This window comes from Megalops cyprinoides, chromosome 16 (genome assembly GCF_013368585.1).
Source record: "Megalops cyprinoides isolate fMegCyp1 chromosome 16, fMegCyp1.pri, whole genome shotgun sequence".
Taxonomy (NCBI): domain Eukaryota; kingdom Metazoa; phylum Chordata; class Actinopteri; order Elopiformes; family Megalopidae; genus Megalops; species Megalops cyprinoides.
This window is the reverse complement of record NC_050598.1, coordinates 32,823,217-32,841,647: the sequence shown is the minus strand read 5'-3', so window position 1 is coordinate 32,841,647 and position 18,431 is coordinate 32,823,217. Positions and strand designations below refer to the sequence as shown.

At 47.7% G+C, this 18,431-nt stretch overlaps 2 protein-coding genes across 2 annotated transcripts; both read left to right on the top strand.

Moving 5' to 3' along the window:
- The first annotated feature begins 183 nt into the window (after nucleotides 1–183).
- sqstm1 (sequestosome 1) lies at nucleotides 184–5,414 on the top strand. Its single transcript, XM_036548789.1, has 8 exons — nucleotides 184–586; nucleotides 1,394–1,489; nucleotides 1,783–2,063; nucleotides 2,800–2,977; nucleotides 3,070–3,150; nucleotides 3,307–3,482; nucleotides 4,095–4,281; nucleotides 4,615–5,414. Exons 1-8 carry the CDS (start codon nucleotides 418–420, stop codon nucleotides 4,773–4,775), a joined length of 1,329 nt encoding a protein of 442 aa, XP_036404682.1. The 5' UTR covers nucleotides 184–417; the 3' UTR covers nucleotides 4,776–5,414.
- A 7,635-nt stretch (nucleotides 5,415–13,049) lies between these two features.
- On the top strand, nucleotides 13,050–17,467 carry cnpy3 (canopy FGF signaling regulator 3). Its single transcript, XM_036548122.1, has 6 exons — nucleotides 13,050–13,249; nucleotides 13,622–13,748; nucleotides 14,378–14,474; nucleotides 15,389–15,511; nucleotides 16,195–16,312; nucleotides 16,773–17,467. The coding sequence occupies exons 1-6, from the start codon at nucleotides 13,144–13,146 to the stop codon at nucleotides 17,051–17,053; spliced, it is 852 nt and encodes a 283-aa protein (XP_036404015.1). The 5' UTR covers nucleotides 13,050–13,143; the 3' UTR covers nucleotides 17,054–17,467.
- The last annotated feature ends 964 nt before the right edge of the window (nucleotides 17,468–18,431 follow it).

Here is an 18,431-nt window from a genome sequence, read left to right as displayed (position 1 = left end):
GATGCTGTTAAAAATACCAAAACAAATCCATATTAGTTTATTTTTGAAGAAAACAAAGCGAGCCGGCGCGGTGATTTCCCTCAGAAAGTGCTATGTCATCCCTCGCCCTTCAGCGCTCATTCTTCGGCCCTTCCCCTCTGTGTACAGTACGACGCTTCCTGTGTCGCACAATGACGAGAGGGAAGGGTTTGGGGAGGTTTCGGGGAGGTTTCAGACGCCTGATCGGCCCTCGTCACATCTTGATTGGCTGACGTGCCGTATAAAGTCATAGGTAACGACACGGCCACAGAGCACCATACGGGCTAGCGATTACAAGAGAGCGAGCACAGCTGATCGGAAGTCCGAGCAATTTTAAGCTGCGCAACAGAGACTCCGCCGCAGATCCGAACGGTTGAGAGCCGGTGAAAAGAAGCGACCATGTCTATGACAGTGAAAGCCTATCTCCTCGGCAAGGAGGACGTGCAGAAGGAAATCCGCCGCTTCGCCGTTGACCAAGACGTGTCGACCAGTTTCGAGTACCTGAATCGGAAGGTGGCCGACGTCTTCCAAAGCCTCCGGAATGCCACCTATCAGATGTACTACAAAGGTAAACAGCGCAAGGACTTCTTCTGGAAACTCTACCTGTCGTGGTCTTGTCTTATTTTTCATTTTAAGGCATAATAATCGGGCCTGCTTAGTCCGGTTTGCTTTTATTTATAGCAGTTTCCGAAATTACTGTATGGCTCGCTATTTGTACCGATTCAACTTTATTTCGTTGGGCTACTTACAGAAGTGTGAAGTTGCAAGTCACGCCTCTATGCCTGGTGGGAAACGCAAATCTGTTATGAATAAAATCACACGGATCTATTCTACGGTTGCGTAATGTTTCATCAGTTAGAAAGGATTGGAGATTAAGTAATTACATATAATGAAACTAATATGTCAAGAACAGGTGGAGAAACAAGTCTGAAGTACGTGACCAAAGTAAAGAGACCGGGGGAAGTTTACGAACACATGCCTAGTTTTCTTTTTCCTTTTCTTATCAAATTTATAAAGTGTAAACAGTCTTTTAAAAATGTCTTCTATGCCGTCTAGAACCAATATAGCACATTCGTGGTATCCAGGGGGAAACGGAGAACGTCGTTCAGGGCGATGTTTTAAAGGGAGTGTGTGGAGTTGTTGTTACGGAAAAATTGTGTTGATTTTACTGTCACGTGACTGAAGAGGACCGCAGGATTGGATCGCTGTCACGCACTGCCACCGAGTCACGCGGAGCGCAGATCACGTGACGGGGTCGATCACAGCGCGGCTCGAGATAAGGATCCGAATGTAAATAATGGATGAGTTCAGTGACATAATCACTCACTGCGCTGTGTGTGTGTGTGTGTGTGTGTGTGTGTGCGTGTGCGAGCAGATGAGGATGGGGACATGATCGCCTTCTCCTCAGATGACGAGCTGATGATGGGACTCTCCTGCGTGAAGGATGACACTTTCCGCATCTTTATCAAAGGTCAGTTTACCTGCCGGATGAGCACTGTTGTCAAAGCAGAATTTATCTGTTCCACATCAGGACAGCTTTATTACTGTTATCACCAATTACTTCAGCTCGTATGTGAAGGTCCTGATAATGTAATGTTGTAAATCAGACCTGTGTTTGACTGCTTGACTGCATCCTCCACATTAATCCCAGCTGTGTCAGTGCTCCATCCTCTGCTTTGCAGGTTGTGGGGGGTCATTTTAAGTTTGTCACCCAGAAATGCAGTGTGAGCTCTGGTTCTAACGCCTCTGCGTCTCTCCATTCAGAGAAGAAAGAACACAAACGGGACTTCCACCCCCAGGGGTTCCAGGGCCCCCCCCACTTCCCCTTCCCTCCCCCTCCCGGAGCCCCCCACATGCCGCCCCCGCCCCACCCCATGGTGCACCCCAACGTGACGTGTGACGGCTGCGAGGGCGCGGTGGCGGGAACGCGCTTCAAGTGCACCGTCTGTCCGGACTACGACCTGTGCTCGTCCTGCCAGGCCAAGGGCCTGCACAAGGAGCACCCCCTCATGCCCATCTGGCACCCCCTCAACAACATGTTCGAGGTGAGTAACCCCCCTGCCCCCCGCCCCCCGCGTCTGAGCAACTCCCCTGCCCCCCGCGTCTGAGCAACTCCTCCCTGCACACTGCAGTGTCACACACTACTTTACACAACCTGTATTTCACAGACACTCTTATCTAGAGCGACTTCCAGTGCAAAACAACAGAAGTTTATCTATTCAAGTTAGATTAGAAGAGTAACAGAGTCAGACCAGGCTAACACTCCCAGACCAGTGAGTGTGAGAATGACACAATTCAATTTAGCTTGTGGTAGTGTGCTAATCTGACCAGACAGCCTAGAAACTAAGGGAAGGCAAACACACTACCATATATCACAGTCTCTAGATCACAGTATTCAATACACTTTGAAATACTACATGTAGATTAAAAAGAAAGTAATACAAGTAGCAGGTGCTGGGGGCAGAGACTGAAGTGCAACATTGATGCAGTGTGAAGAGGTGGGCCTTCAGTCTGTGTAAGAGGATGGCCAGTGATTCTGCTGTCCTGACCCCTGTGGGAATTTCATTCCATCACTGAGGGACCAGTAGAGACAGCCATTGTGTCTGAGAGGAGAGATGCTACAGTGAGACACCAGTCTTGCACATCCACAGACCACACCCCTGTTGAGCCAGAGCTCCCGATTCTGTTCTTGGCATTTCTGTGCATTTCGGAGTTGTTCTCCCGATTGGATAGTTCAGTCTGTCTGGTTGTGTCTGACCGTGTCTCCGGCTGTGTCTGCAGTGGTTTCCTCGTGGGAAGTGGCTGCGCAAGATGAGACATGGCATGCCCCACTGCATGTGGGCTGGTGTCCAGAACCAGCACCAGAACCAGCCCCAGCCCCAGCCCCAGCCGGGCCCATCCGGAGCCCAGCCTGCCTCCCAAGCCACCCCACCCGCGGAGAACATGCAGACCGAACCTGGTGAGCACACCGCCCTTCCTTGCAAACCCAGCCCCGTCCCTTCAGCTGAGTGCTGCTCTGTCATTGGGTTAATATTTCCCCTCCCCCCACAGATGGAGCCAGTTCCTCCCAGGCTAACGTGGAGTACCTGAAAAACATTGGAGAGGGCGTGGCCGCCATGCTCAGCCCCCTGGGTAGGTCTGAATGCCATTATTTACCCCAGTGTGCCTCTCTACACTCCTCTACACTACAGTAACCACACTACTGTCAGCCTCTCTACATAGTTCTAAACGGAAGTGAAAATGCAGAGTGTTCAGCGCAGACATTAAAGGACCTCCCATCCTCCACAGGAATCGATGTGGACATTGATGTGGAGCATGATGGGAAACGGACCAAAGTCACCCCGAATCCACCGGGTTCCGGAGGCCCCCCCAGCGCCCAGTCTGAGGGCAGGGCCAGGGAGGGTGAGGGAGAGGCGCTTTCAGAGAGGCAGAGCAGTCTGCGGAGCAACGCCAGCGGGACGAAGGTAAGCTCACCTGCGTGCTCACCTGTGAACGAGTAACTATCAGCCCTGATTCTGCCCCCACACAGCTGAGCGGCAGACAGTGTCAGGGTTGGTCAGATGGGCTGGTTTTCTGGATGTAGTTAAGGTGTTAATGAATCCTACTTGTGCCTCTCGGTAAGCATGGACCCCTGTGAATCTGCATGTTGGGACATGGCCCCTGTTGGGTTAAGAGCAGGTCCACTGTGGTTCAGCAGAACTCTTGAAACCACCTGCAGTTTTTGAGGGCCTCAAAATTGTGCTTCCAAGTAGACAATATATGCGCAACAAAGCAAGGTTCAAACAGCTGATTAAGCATTGTATTGCTCATTTTCAGGAGCAAGTTTGAAAAATCACTTTTAGGTCATGTAAACATTGATTTGCTATTTAGCATATTACAGTCTGCAAATGGTGCAGAATCCAGGTTTGATCCCTGAAGTGGCACACAGTTAAGGTTTTAGACCCCCTAACCCCATTCCAAAGTAACGCCTTTATCAGGGAAAACCCTTCAGGGATGGTGAAATACCCTGTGTGGACAGGCTTCTTTACTGTGGTTGCTGTGTCAGTAAGCACACCCCTCGCTCCGCATACCCCCAGGGGCAGAAAGATCAGGGCAGCGATGAGGAGTGGACTCACCTTTGTCCGAAGGAGGTGGACCCCTCGACGGGGGAGCTGCAGTCCCTGAGGATGGAGGAGGGAAGTGACGACCCAGGGCCCCTCAACGCGTCTGCACAGGGCCCCACCGGCCTGCGGGAGGCAGCACTGTACCCCCACCTGCCACAAGGTAGCGTATCACCTCACATCCTGTACCCCCACCTGCCACAAGGTAGCGTATCACCTCACATCCTGTACCCCCACCTGCTACGAGGTTTCCTCTGACATTGCATCCTCCTGACCCATAGCCATGCATGCTGCACTGTGGCATGACCAGATGCCCCACAGTGGCCCTTTAAGGCTAGTCCGAGCCTTCCCTGCAGAGAGGGAGAGGAGTGCAGCCAATCACAGCGAGGGGGCTGAGCCAGACCTGTTTGTGTCCCTGAGCTGCTGATTGGTTCGTGTAAGCCGTGTGTGGCTGCAGCTGTAGCTGATTGGTTGTGTTGCGGTGCTGTGTGTGCAGACGCTGACCCGCGGCTGGTGGAGTCCCTGTCCCATATGCTGTCCATGGGCTTCACAGACGACGGCGGCTGGCTGACCCGCCTGCTCCACACCAAGAACTACGACATCGGAGCAGTGCTGGACGCCATCCAGTACCCCAAAGCACCTGGCTCTCAGAAGTAGCACCAAAGCCACAGGGTGACCGCGGCCATCTCACCGCACACGACCGCGACCGCAACTGACCCTGACCATGACTGCAGCTACCCTATAGCAAAACCAAGATTCCTGCATTTTTTCCATCTCTGAATCGTTTTCTCTACACTTCCTGTTCATTTGCATATGCCTCTTATGGTACTCATATCATTTACAAAAAAGAATGCTTAGATATTTTGCATAAAGGATCTGTAGGCAAACATTAACCTGAAGGTTAGAAATAATTCGTCTCATTACTCACAGCTCAGCTATTTATAATAATGAGCCGTTTCACCCTTTAAAGGTCTGAAGGAGATCTTGTAATTTTACTTTTGGATTAGGGTATATATAAGCCATTGAAATTAAGGTTGAGAAAACACGGTTGACTAAAGGTTGACCAAATCAGGTTCGCAAAGTACAATTGAACTGTTAAGCCCTGAAGAATTTAGATTCTATAAATATTAAAAAGCACAAAAACACTTTAAAATCCCTAAAGTAAGCAGCAATTCTGGAAGATGTCTTCATGTCAGTCTCAATGAATGTAGTTTACTAAAAATGACCCAGCAAAGGTTGAGAAACTTTGTCTTTGAAAACTGTCTTGTCTGTCTTGAATAAAGTGCTTCAGCATCACTCAGTTTGTTGTCTTTTAAAAAAAAAAAAAAATCACATCAAATTAAAAACCATCTGGTTATGTAAAACAAACTCTGTTTCAGTACACAACCAATACGTTACAAGCACCACGTCTGAAAACTCTATGCCCTGATACCAAAAAAGTTACCAAAGTGTTTTATATCCACTTAACCCCCTTGGCCAACACACACAAAACGCCAACAGCACAAATCAGGAAATTTATTCAAGGAGAATAAAACCGTCTTCAAAAACCTCCAACGCCAGTACGCTAGACAAGACAGGAAATGAGAAACGGGACTAACCATTTCAGCTAAAACGTGTCATCAAAATCTTCATCAGTGTGGAAGAGGGAGCAGGCAGAGGGGCGGGGCCACTGGGTGGGCGGGGTCTGATGACTGACAGGTGCTACAACAACTGCATCCTGGGAAGCAGCACGATAAGGTGGATCCTTCAAGCTGTCAATCACAGTCACTGGACCTCTCACAGACCTTCCCACAAACCCCCCCTTCACTCCTCCAGCTTCAATACCACCCTGGCCTCCAGGGGGCGCTGAGGAGGCAGAGCTGCAGGCAGGCAGGGGATGCAGCGGCTCCTCAGGGGTACTCCTGCGGGGGTCTCCTCGGGCTGGAGAGCCGAGGTCCTCTCGTTCCTCCTCCCCGCTCCAGCGGAAAGACAGGAACCTATCCCATTTGGAGCTCCTGCTCTGAGGATCCTGTCTCTTGGTTCCAGCAGCTTCAGAGGCAGGGGGCAGTGTGCCGGGGACTGCTGAATTATGGGAGATTTGCGAGGACGTGTCATGCTCCTTCCCCCTCTGCTGCAATCAGAGAGAGTGATGCTGATGATAACAGGCTGTGTGCGTCAGCAGCTGTGCATGGCAGGAGGTTGTATGTTTAAATCCGGAGCACAGCAATGCACACTGTACTCTCAAGCTACTCCTCAAACCTGAACTTCAGGTTAAAGCAGAGAAATCAGCACTGCACAGGTCATGCAGGTCAGCGCAGAATAAGAATCTACTAAATAATGTCACATGACCTCCACCCCACCCTAGAGAGGCACCTGCCAATCCTACACTGGAATCTGCTCCATTACACAAAAGGTCGCCAGCACATGAACACAGAACCCTTAGAAGTTCTCCCTAGAAGTTCAGTAGGACTCAAACAATCGGGCACAAGCAAACAGCTGCGTGTTACACAAGACAGAGTTTCAGATCTTTACCATTCTCTGCCTGGTCAGACTCCAGCGGTCCTCAGCTCCACTGTGGTCAGCACTTCTGCGGTCAGCTCCACTGCGGTCAGCACTTCTGCGGTCAGGTCCACTGCGGTCGGCACTGCTGCGGTGAGGTCCACTGCGGTTGGCACTGCTGCGGTCAGGTCCACTGCGGTTGGCACTGCTGCGGTCAGGTCCACTGCGGTTGGCACTGCTGCGGTCGGCACCAGCAGACTCTCCAGAGCCAATCACAAACCCCCAGCTCCTCTTGCGCTTGCTGTCATACGCAATCGTAAATTCAGTAACCAATCACTGAGCAGTACATTCTCTGAACATACACAATAACCAATCACTGAGCAGTATGTTCTCTGAGCACACACAATAACCAATCACAGAGCAGTACATTCTCTGAGCACACACAATAACCAATCACTGAGCAGTACGTTCTCTGAGCACACACAATAACCAATCACTGAGCAGCACAGATACTTGCCATCCACCTTGCAGATAAAAGCAGAATAACTGACACAGCTGTACCTATTCCAGTCCATAATCAGCTGTACATAGCCTACGGACATGACTGGTGTTAGTATACAGCCTACGGACATGACTGGTGTTAGTATACAGCCTACGGACATCACTGGTGTTAGTATACAGCCTACGGACATGACTGGTGTTAGTATACAGCCTAAGGACATGACTGGTGTTAGTATACAGCCTAAGGACATGACTGGTGTTAGTATATAGCCTACGGACATCACTGGTGTTAGTATACAGCCTAAGGACATGACTGGTGTTAGTATACAGCCTACGGACATGACTGATGTTAGTATATAGCCTATGGACATCACTGGTGTTAGTATACAGCCTACGGACATCACTGGTGTTAGCCACACTGCAGCAGCTCCAGGCAGCCCCAGTATGTAGAGAGAGTGTCCGTGAGGCCTGTTTCCAAACAGTCTGAGCTGCAGTGAGACCCTGGGTCACTCCGCACACATGCATTACCCACCCTGACACACCCAGTACTTCAGTGCACACCACGGACAGGTGAGGATGGGAATACCTCCGGGTGGGGCACAGGGCATTTCTGTCTGTGTAAATATTCTCTTCTCCCTCCTCTTCCTCATCTCTTCTGTCCAGGTATTTACTCCAGCGGCTGACCTTCTCCTCTACACCCTGCAGGAAACACTCTTTAGAAACACCTCCCTCACTCTCAACACTGCACATAATGCACTCCCTAAAACCACAAAAAGAATCCCCTGTGAGGTACGACTCCATTTCCTGGCATTTTAGTTCTCAGTCACCATTAGTGGTCTTGCAGTTTTCCAGTACAGGGCCTGCATTTACAGTATGGGAAAATGCTGTAGAACACAAATTTCATGGGCTGTAGGGGTTCAAGCTTCAGGCTCACTGGGGGACCTCCACAATTTTTCCATAATACATACGTAACACTTTGCTTTTGTTGATGAATCTGACATGATGCCAACACTGAGATCAGTTCCGAGGGCTCCAGTCTGTTCTAACAGCTCCACTTTATCTGCTAGTAATCTGACTGCACATTCATGGCATAAAGACAACAGCACGCAGCCTCACACACACAGGGGTGGAGCAAAACAACAGTCAGATCAAGCAATGAAAAAGAAACACTGTGAAACAACAGCATACAGAAAAAGAGGCACAATGCATAACACCTGTTCTTAGTAAAGGGAAGTCCTGCTTCACAGCTATGTGGGTTTGTGTTGTAAAAACCATCCCAGTAACAGTGCTATATCCAGCTCACCTGCTGGGGTTCACAGCTCACACCTTCATTGCCTGGATCCCTCATCTCCTGTCCCTCCTCTTCCTCCTGCTCCCTGCCCACACACACACCAGCAGCATCAGGACCGCGAGCCACACACCGGCGATTAAACAGCCTCACAGACACCCTGCTGCCGCTGCGGCCTGCTTCCCCACTCTCCCCGCTCTCTGCGCACACGCAGAGTGATGTACAACAATAATGCACCGGTGTAGGCTGGAGTACCAGATCATTACCATTATTTCAGTCTGTTACTCTGAAACAGTAACACGCTGCCTCCTCTCTCTGTTACTGTTGCTAAACAGCAGAAACCAGCACAAGAACCACGTGTGTCTACTGGCCCACGCACACGAGTCAGACCAGAGCAACATCAACTACTGTGTGTAAAACAGAAAACAGTGCTCATGTTTCACGGCAGGAGTCTTCCGTTTGCAAACGTTAAATCGAATGCATCACATCATTCTGAACACCGATTCCGCGCTGTTGCGTTCATTTCAGCCTCTGACATTCTGCAGGCACACTGCCAGCTAAACCAGAGCCGCAGCGTTGGTTCCGCTGTTGCTATAATCAGAACACAGGAATGCGGTTTGGCGGGGCTTTGCCAGGGGCGGGCGTGGTCACAGCACAGGTGACTGAGCTCCGCCTCAGCAGGGTTACCATGGCGACTCTGCTCGCTCCGCCTCAGCCTCCAGCATCTGTCCCCGAAGGGCGTTGAGCTTCTGGACGTGGCGTCTGCAGTCCGCCCCTGAGCCCTGCCCGAATACCTGTAGGGAGAGAGCCACACAGGTGTGACCTGCTGTACCAGTACTCTTCACCACCACCACCACCACCATCATCATCATCCGTGTCAGTGAACGCTACTACTTTCAAACAAAGTCCGAACACGAGGGCCATCACAACACGGGCAACAACTCAAGTAGCCTTGAACTGATCACACAAAGTCATAACGCGGGTTTACGCAAGTCTTTCAAGTTTATAAGGGATTTACTCATAAGGGACAGGGATTAGCTAGAACACAAATCGCACGTTGCCCTGTTTATGTGGAATGCGTTAGCAGCGAGTGGGCTACACTGTGGTGGCGGATCGTGGGAATGACCCTCCTCACTGGAAAGTGCGTGGAAACGTTTGGTTAAAATGAGCTGTGTGCGATAGTTAGGTTTCTCACGGCTCCTGTTCACAGTTCAAAGCGGACGGTGACGTTACCTTTATCAGGGATTGCTTTTCCCCACACATTTTGCAGTTCCACTTTTTGCTCTTTTTCACCTGAAATAAAGAAACTCCTTTCATGAGAGGCACTAACTAACGTTAACTAAAGCCGACACCCGTCTGACTGTGGGCAGCATAACGATTCTTTAATGTTTAAGACATTTAACATTTAAGACATTAACGCAGGCGATCACTTCAGCTTTACTTTTTCATGTTAAAACTCGCTCTCTTACATTACCTGCTGTACTTGAAACGTTTGGCACGAAAAACACCTCAGGACTTGAAACTCCTGCACCATGTTCTTCTGAAAGTCTCATAAACAGAAGGTGAAAGGTGAATGTTATTTTAAAGTTGTTATTTTAAATTAAATTCCTGTCGCCACCGGCTGCTTTGCGCTGCAGTTTTTCCCGGGAATTTGTTTAAAATGTCGTTCATGGACGTCACAAGTTTCCCAGTGGCCTTTGCGGGTGCACGAAAAGTTACGCTTTTGCGCCCCCTGGAGTATAGGCAAGGAATTACACATGGTCGGCTGTGTGGTGCAACGCAGTACGCGCGGACGGCACGGAGTGACATTAACGCCTCATACGGCAGAAAATGAAAGCATTTGCTGTGTGATCGAACTGACGCGACGGATTAGAAAATTCTTAAATGAATTATGGGATGTTAGTTCTTTGCTTTGGAGCTCCCGTCTGTCATATTGGAAATTTTCTCAGAGGTCAGATATGGGTCATCCAGATTCAATCGGAGCTATTAAACCAGTGTGATGCACAGGTCAAATAACTTTAATTATGATTCTGTATCCCACGGGCTTCATGCAAGCACATAGAATAGCTGTTCAGGGCTATACGAAATAATGCAAACATGAAATTAAAACCAACTCATATTCTGAAGTACCTAAATTGCAATTAAAACGTAGTCCACACAAGTGCTTCATATTAATCCCACTACTGGTTACCAATATGTTTCTGCTATAAAAGGCATTTTAAATCAACATTTTAATGTATTTTTAAAGAAACATGAGCAATCTAACAGATTTTGAAAGAGGTCTAATAGTTGGTTCCCAAAGTGCAAGTGTGTCAGTCACACAAATGGCAAAATGTGTGTCAAGGGGAACAGTGTTGAAAATAATGACAGCATCCCCCAAACAAGGAAAACCTGACTCAGGAGAGAGGAACAGTGTTCACTGACAAAAGCTCAGAGGGAAAGACAGACACTTAAGAGGACAGCTGCTGAAAACCACAAAACAAGAGCCTGAAAAACTTCAGCAGAGCTGAAGCTACACCTCCATACCCCAGTCTCAACAAAAACAGAAAGCTGATATTTATGGTAGGATTTTGATTAAGAATTTTATCTCTCAAAGACTTGCAGGCTTTCCTTCTTGAAGAGCTACCTAGAGCTACCTTCTACCCACTAGAAACAGATCAAAAGAGCATTCAAAGAAGGACTGAAGCTGTTGCACAAAAGCGGGGCTCACAGACACAGAAAGCAATTTCAGATCAAATGCCTGCACCATAAGATGATAATTTTGTCTGTGCCATAATAACAATATCAGACATATCTGTGTAGAGTTTTGCCTGTCTGTCTTTGCGAGAGGACACTGGTTTGGAGAGACAGTGTTAGACAGAAGTAGATCCCCATGCTGATTTGAAGACAGCTGTACAGAGGAAGAATCAAGAACTTTATTTGTCACATGCACAGTTATAACAGTCCTGTACCTACACAAAATCATCTGGGATTTTGCTGAGCCTCGCTACAGTCATTCTCTGCATTTATTAAAGCGCTGGTTTGGTTTCTGTGCCTGCGAGTTCCAGCTGGCCTCTCTCCCCTGCATTGTCCAGAGAGGAACAGTCACATCTTCCTCTGTCATCTTTCAGTTGAAACCGTTGTGTTGCTGCTACATTCTTATGCAAAGGTCTGTTTCTGGCAGTTAGATGGTGGAAGATATGACAACTATTATCCACCCAGCATGAGAAAGGCCTTTGGGATTATATTCTCTCTCTGAAGATAAAACTTCTCAACAATGACGGCCATTTTTCTTTGTCTCGTTGTGCACACTGGATTTATACATTCATTAGTCTCTTGCAGGACCATCAGAACTGGAATCAGAATCAGAATTTATTGGCCAAGCATGCTTCTACAACATCAGGAAAATCAGCCCCTATCTATCTGAGTATGCTGTGCAGCTCCTTGTCCAGGCTCTTGTCATCTCAAGACTGGACTAATGCATTGCTCTCTTGGCCGGCCAACCTGCACGGACTATTAAGCCTACCAACCAACTAGGGCTCACGATACACCATAAAGACAATATTCTGACAATATCGGGCCCTTGAAGATAAAGGACATCACACTGATGTGGTAGGCTCATTTGTTTATTTAATGTTAGTTCCTAAAAAACTGTGAAAAGCAAGCAAAGCAGCTTAACTCCAATCATGGTCATTTTGTCAGATGGCTTTTGGCTTGTGTTGTACTTCAGTTGTAAGTTGCTTTGCATAAAGGCGTCTGCCAGATAAATAAATGTAAATGTAAAATGTAAATGTATAGACGTTATACAGAAAGGGATTTGTGGACAGAATTAGTGTCAGCTTTTACAGGAATAGGAGGGAGACACACTGGAGGGCTTAGCTTCCTTCTTTTAAACATTGGGAAGGTTAGAAGCAGTGCTTTACAATAATGCTTTCTACAACTGCCAACTAGACAAAGGTATGGTAGTTTTCCCAAAAAGATTCTTTCCAGACAGTAGTGGACCTTTCATGCCGTGCTGTCAAAAATTGTTTGGAGGATTGTGGTCCGCCACTTGTCAGTGAAAAGCTACGATTTATACAGCGCCATCCGCTGGTTCCTTTGTGGAATAAAAATGTCAAATGACTGACATTTGACTTAAAACACGGGGGCTCCAGGAGCAGGACTGAGAAACACGAAACCACTGATCCAGAAGCGGATATCAGAATGCACAATATTATATAAATAAAAATCCACAGTGCGCGACTATTTACATACTTTGCCGAAAAATAATAACAAGGAGGCTGTTCAGAGAAGAAATACAAAATAAAGCACATTAACACTGTCTGACAAGCCACCTTAATTTGTTTGCGAACTGATCTCGTAAACCCATGTAATCCGGACTGCTGAGAGAGCAGACGCTAGGGTCGGAAGAAGTAGAGCACCTGTAAGACATGCACGAACGCATTGATTTACCCACTGAAAAGGTTAAACTGATGAATGATTTAAACTCGAATTATTATTTTCCGAAAGCAGAAAACAACAAATGGTATTATACTGTGCACCTGTCGTACTTCCCTTTCTTTCTTCCGTATCACAGCTCTACCAACTGCGCATGCCTGCTGCTGCTTCTGTGATTGGTCAGCGGATGACACTACTCTGTTTCTGATTGGTGGATGTCTGACAGCTGTGGCGTGTAGCACCCCGTTACGGCGGATGTGTTGGAGGTGCAGGCAGAAGGGAAGCATGCATGAAGCTTCGGCTGCAGATCTGTTAAAACTACGCAGATAACGTTCAGCCATCATGAAGAGCTTGATTTTCCTCAGTGTGGCGTTACTGTCTGCCGTCTCCGAAGCGGCAAAGAAAGGTGACGACGAAGAGTGGGTGCATCTACCAAATAAATGCGAAGGTAATCCCACTAGCAGCTAGCTAACTCGCTACTATGGTTACAGCATCCTGCTGCTGGCCAGTTGGCTAGATACATCAGCATTTTAGGAATTCATTTTCAGAGCAAATGACCATGTTGTGGTGAATTTTACGCTAGCCAGAGGCTATTCTCTGTTCGATCCGTCTGCTTCCGCTTCATACCTAGCTGCTAGCATTTATGCGCACTTAGTGGTCGTGTAATATAGCAGAAGCGAAAAAGCAGGGCGAAGAATGAGGGTCTCGGGCGCACGTCAATCATTCAGCCCAATGTAGATGCGTCCGTTATGTCAGTTTGAGACTTCCTGTTCTTGCAAATGTGTCTTGCATGTTACAAAGTCTATTTTTGTCTTATCAGTGTGCAAGTTTGTCAGTATTGAAATGAAGTCTGCGTTTGAAGAGACGGGGAAAACCAAGGAAGTCATTGAAACGAACTACCGCTTCCTGGATGCGAAGGGGGCACCGCCGATAAAATATGTTAAATCGTAAGTGTGGGGGTGAGGGTGGGTGCGTGAATATTAAAGATTCTCATTATCGTGTTATTCTCATCATTATTCACCCTCCTGTTTCTTGGTGTGTCGCAGTGCTCTCACAACAGACACCCAGCAGAAAGGTTGCTGGTTTTATTCCCCGCTGGGGCACTGCTGCCCAGAATCGCCTCAGTAACTAAATGTCTGTATAAATGGATTACATGTAAAACTCAAAACTTATGTAAGTCGCACTGTTTTCCAGCTCTATTGTCACTAAATGTCAGTAATGTAAAGGAAAACATTTTCCAACATAAATGTAAAGCTCTTTCATAGTTACCTCCACCTAGAACAGCAAAGGCAAGGTTGGAGAACTGCCCAGCTAGGAGGGACTGTTCTCTTGGTCCTGAGTATAAGGTTCTTCCCCTTGCTGTGGTTCAGTACCCATGCAGCACTCTGAGCTCTGAGGGTGTGTTCAAAGGTACCCTTTGTGTCAATACGTTCCCGTCTTAAAGACTCGGAGGGTAACGAGTGCAGCCGCAGTCAGTGGGTAACTCATGCAGTGCAAAGGGACCTCTCGCACACAGCCTGTGAATGCAGCTTCTACGCAGTAATGTGTTGTGGCACCTGTTGTGTCACCTGTGCAGGGACATCCGCTTCATCGAGGTGGTGGAGAACGTGTGTCAGAGGCTCATGGAGTACAACCTGCACAAGGAGAGACACGGCAGCAACCGCTTCGCCAAGGTGAGAGAGCGCTCCGCAGGCCAGCCCTCCGGAAGCATCCGCGAGCGCTTTCCTTGTTAAATTTGCCTTTGGGTCAATGGCTGTTTGACTTTCAGCGTTTCCTCAGTTAGCTCAGTTATTGAATCAATATGCCGTGTAAGTGAGAGCCTGACTGAGACGAACCCCAGAAGCACCTCCAGCACAGCACTGGAGTGGCAGAGAGGAAAGGGCGTGTCGTTCGGGAGATGCAGAGCCCTCTGCAAGATCATGTGATTCAATTCAATTCAGTTTTTCAATTAAATTTTATTTGTATAGCGCTCTTTACAACACAAGTTCTCACAAAGCAGCTTTCCATTGTTACCAGGCCTGACACCCCCTGAGAGCAAGCCTAAGGTGACAGTGGCAAGGAAAAACTCCCTAATTAACAGGAAGAAACCTTGAGCAGAACCCGGCTCAGAGGGGGAGCCCGTCTGCTTCTGGCTGGCACTGGGCAGATAGAATTACAGGGAATACTTAAAGTTGTATAGTATACTTTAAGACATTTGAGTTTGATAGACAGTGGTAATTGAGAACAGAGTTATTATAAAATGACTGCTAATGCAGTATCAATGATGAAAAAGCAGTGTGTGTGCATGTTAGTCTGACTTATAATTTGGGCCTTTATGTGGTCAGACTCTTGTTTTGCCAGCTCAATAAGCAGATGAGACACAAATATGTGTAATCAAGAGGTAGAGAATGACAAACCAGAGGGCACTCTCCCTCTCTCTCTCTCTCTCTCTCGGTCTCTCTCTCTCTCTCGCTCTCTCGCTCTCGCTCTCGCTCTCCCTCTCACTCTCACTCTCACTCTCACTCTCACTCTCACTCTCACTCTCACTCTCACTCTCTCCCTCACTCTCCCCCTCTCCCTCCCTCCCCGTTTGCCTCACCTGCTCCAGGGCATGTCGGAGACGTTCTCCACGCTGCACGGCCTGGTCAACAAGGGTGTGAAGGTGGTGATGGATATCCCCTACGAGCTGTGGAACGAGACCTCCGCCGAGGTCGCCGACTTGAAGAAGCAGGTGGGGTTGAGACTTTTGAATTAATTTTTATTTGTAGTCCCCGCCCATTTTATGTATGCATTAAACTGACTTTTACCTCATATCACCAGAATGCTTTTGTTCTTTCCTTAATATTTTGGATTCAAAGTATGTTTAACATTATTACTATTTGATATTGCACTTTCTCAGTAGACACTCTCAGCCGGAGTGACTTGCATCATTTTACGCTTCATCCGTTTATGCAGCTGGATATTTACTGGGGCAGTTTGAGTAGTACAACCGCAGCGTCTCACCTTAAACCTCACGAGCGCTGCTCCTGACTGCTGCAGGACCCTGCTGCCCATAGGTGTTGGTCAGAGCTAAACTGGATTTCAGTATCCCTGTACAATGTGGCCAGTCCTCCTTCACCTCTACATGAACACTAATGTCAGTGGACTCGGTGAATAATTTAGTAAGGCTGCACTGTGGTCACAGCTGCCTTTGACTGGTCATTAAACTGGCCTTTTAACTACCATTTAACCATGTGCAATACTGTGATAAATAAATAGCAATGAATGCTGCCTTCTTTAAGTTCAGTAAGATGTAAACTCTGAGTTGTTTTGAGACTTAAATAAATGAAATAAATGTATACAAAAATAAATGTGCTTATGTCTCCTGTGTGTATAACACTGTGTCTCACATGCGTGTGTGTGTGTGTGTTTCAGTGTGACGTAATGGTGGAGCAGTACGAGGAGGTGATTGAGGACTGGTACAAAGATCACCAGGAGGAGGATCTTACTACTTACCTGTGTGAGAAACATGTCCTGAAGGGCCAGGACACAGGTCTGTACCCCTTATCTGCCCCATCCCTGGGGCTTCACTGTACCCTGCATCCCATTGGTTCTTCCCAGTACCTACAGTACGTCTGCTGTGGAGTTTCACTCCTGCGGTGATTATACAGGCATGGGGCGCCTCGCAGCACACTGAGGTGTCGTACGGCTGCACCATTTAGTTATTTCCCTGTTTGTTTGTTTGTTTGAACTTTGACTGATATTAATCTCTTTGAACCTTGAAAAGAAATTTGTACCATTGTTTGGTGTGATTTGGTTGTTAGCCGTGATTGTGGACCCTGTGAGTTATTTCTTTAAACTTGTGATAGCCAAGCAGAATGTTTCAGGGAAATCTCTGCATGAACAAAATGTAAGATTTGTACATATGCTTTTGAGATCAGATATTAATATCAGGTCTGAGGGTGTGCAGGTTCTCTGATAAGGGGGAATGTCTTCCCGTCTGCATGTTGCAGCTTGCCTGGAGGAGAGCTGGACAGCAAAAAAGGGAGAGGCGGCAGCCATTGCTGAGGAGAAGAAGAAAAAGAAGAAAAGCAAAAAAGGCAAGAGCAAAGAGGGAGAGGGCGCTGGCCAGGAGGCACAGACCAAGAAGAAGGAGAAGAAGGTGAAGAAGAAGAAAAAGAGCAAGAAGGTGGAGGTGGAGGGTGAGAGGGAACGGAGGGACCCCGATGGCTTCACCTCGGAGGAGGACATCCAGAAGAAGGTCCCTCTGAACAGTGAGAAGACTGAGCTGTGAAAGTGGGAGGAGCCTCCTCCAGCACTACGCCCTGCCCCTCCCCTTCCTCAGCCTCGCCCACTCACAGCCATTGGCCCGCCCTCAAACTCAGGGGTGTCAGATTTCCTGGAGGACTGGTGTGTATGATGTTTTTTGCTCCAACCTCTGCGCTGAATTTGCTAATTATCCAGATCATTTGACTGGTTATTTATGTTTTGATAAAATATTACGGTACAATACATGCCCAGTACTTCACTATTTTATTGTAATTTATTTAATGAAATGCATTGGTGTAAATGTATACCTCTTATCAATTACAGTTATGCCAGGGGAATAGTTTGGAACATCAAACAAACATACCTGGCTTCCAGGAATTGAATACTTCTATTCTCTCTTTAAGCCCCTCCCCATCTGCCCCCAGACATTTCTGCCCCCCCCCCCCGTTGCTAGACCTGCTCCAGTGTCCTGCCCTCTGCCTCCTGTCTGTCCAATAAGGATTCACCCTCTGCCTCTTGTCTGTCCAATGAGATTGCACACACTGCCTCCTATCTGTCCAATAAGGCTTCACCCTCTGCCTCTGTCTGTCCAATGAGACTGCACACACTGCCTCCTGTCTGTCCAGTGAGACTTAACCCTCTGTCGCCTGTTTGTCCAATGAGACTTTGAGGCTGACTCACCACACGTTACCCTGGAGTCGTGGCCACACTCCATCTGCCCATGCTGTTATACCCCAGCCTCGTCAGCCAGGTGGAAATATGGACTCTCTGCTGATGGGTGGTGAGACACCTGGTCCCTTCGTTTGGGTGACATTTTAACCTTCTCCCTATTGTAGAAGGGAAGGAAAGAGAAGCTATATGAATGCAATTTCAATGTCCATATCAATGAAGTATTGTGTTATATTAAATTTGCAATCCAGTAATTTGTATTTCACTGAAGTTGCCTGTTATCAGGTGGTACGTACAGTATCCATGGTATAGCATGCAGGTTTAAAATAACCAGGGGACGTTTTCTGAAGAACAGTGGGTACTTACTTTCATTCTTGTCATTATGCATACATTGTTAATCAGAGCTTAAGTGTTCATTGAAGCTGTCTGTACCGAGATAGTGAGTTTTTCAAAATTCAACACAGGGAAAGTGTTTGGTTAGACGTAGCATTTGGAACACCCATACAAGGGCCGATTGCCTGTAGTATGCGTGGTACATCAAACTAAGCACTTTCCAATTTTTTAAAGAGCGGGAAGATTCTTTAAAAAGTTTCTAAGAGCCAGGTGAGCGGGTGCAGGTGTCCCCTGTGAGAGAGAAGCACCAAACTGCTGTTTGAGTGACAGCGGAGCTGCTGTTGACGGGGTGGTGTGGAACCTGCTGGTAAAGGGAACTCAGTGACAGGAAGTAAACTGGT

Bases quoted from the DNA above. Each gene is read 5' to 3' on its own strand.
- sqstm1 (XM_036548789.1), top strand. From the start codon at position 418: ATGTCTATGACAGTGAAAGCCTATCTCCTCGGCAAGGAGGACGTGCAG. The intron at 1,490-1,782 runs GTCAGTTTACCT...CTCTCCATTCAG, and splicing joins TTTCCGCATCTTTATCAAAG to AGAAGAAAGAACACAAACGG. The intron at 2,064-2,799 runs GTGAGTAACCCC...CTGTGTCTGCAG, and splicing joins CCCTCAACAACATGTTCGAG to TGGTTTCCTCGTGGGAAGTG.
- cnpy3 (XM_036548122.1), top strand. From the start codon at position 13,144: ATGAAGAGCTTGATTTTCCTCAGTGTGGCGTTACTGTCTGCCGTCTCC. The intron at 13,749-14,377 runs GTAAGTGTGGGG...TCACCTGTGCAG, and splicing joins CCGATAAAATATGTTAAATC to GGACATCCGCTTCATCGAGG. The intron at 15,512-16,194 runs GTGGGGTTGAGA...TGTGTGTTTCAG, and splicing joins TCGCCGACTTGAAGAAGCAG to TGTGACGTAATGGTGGAGCA.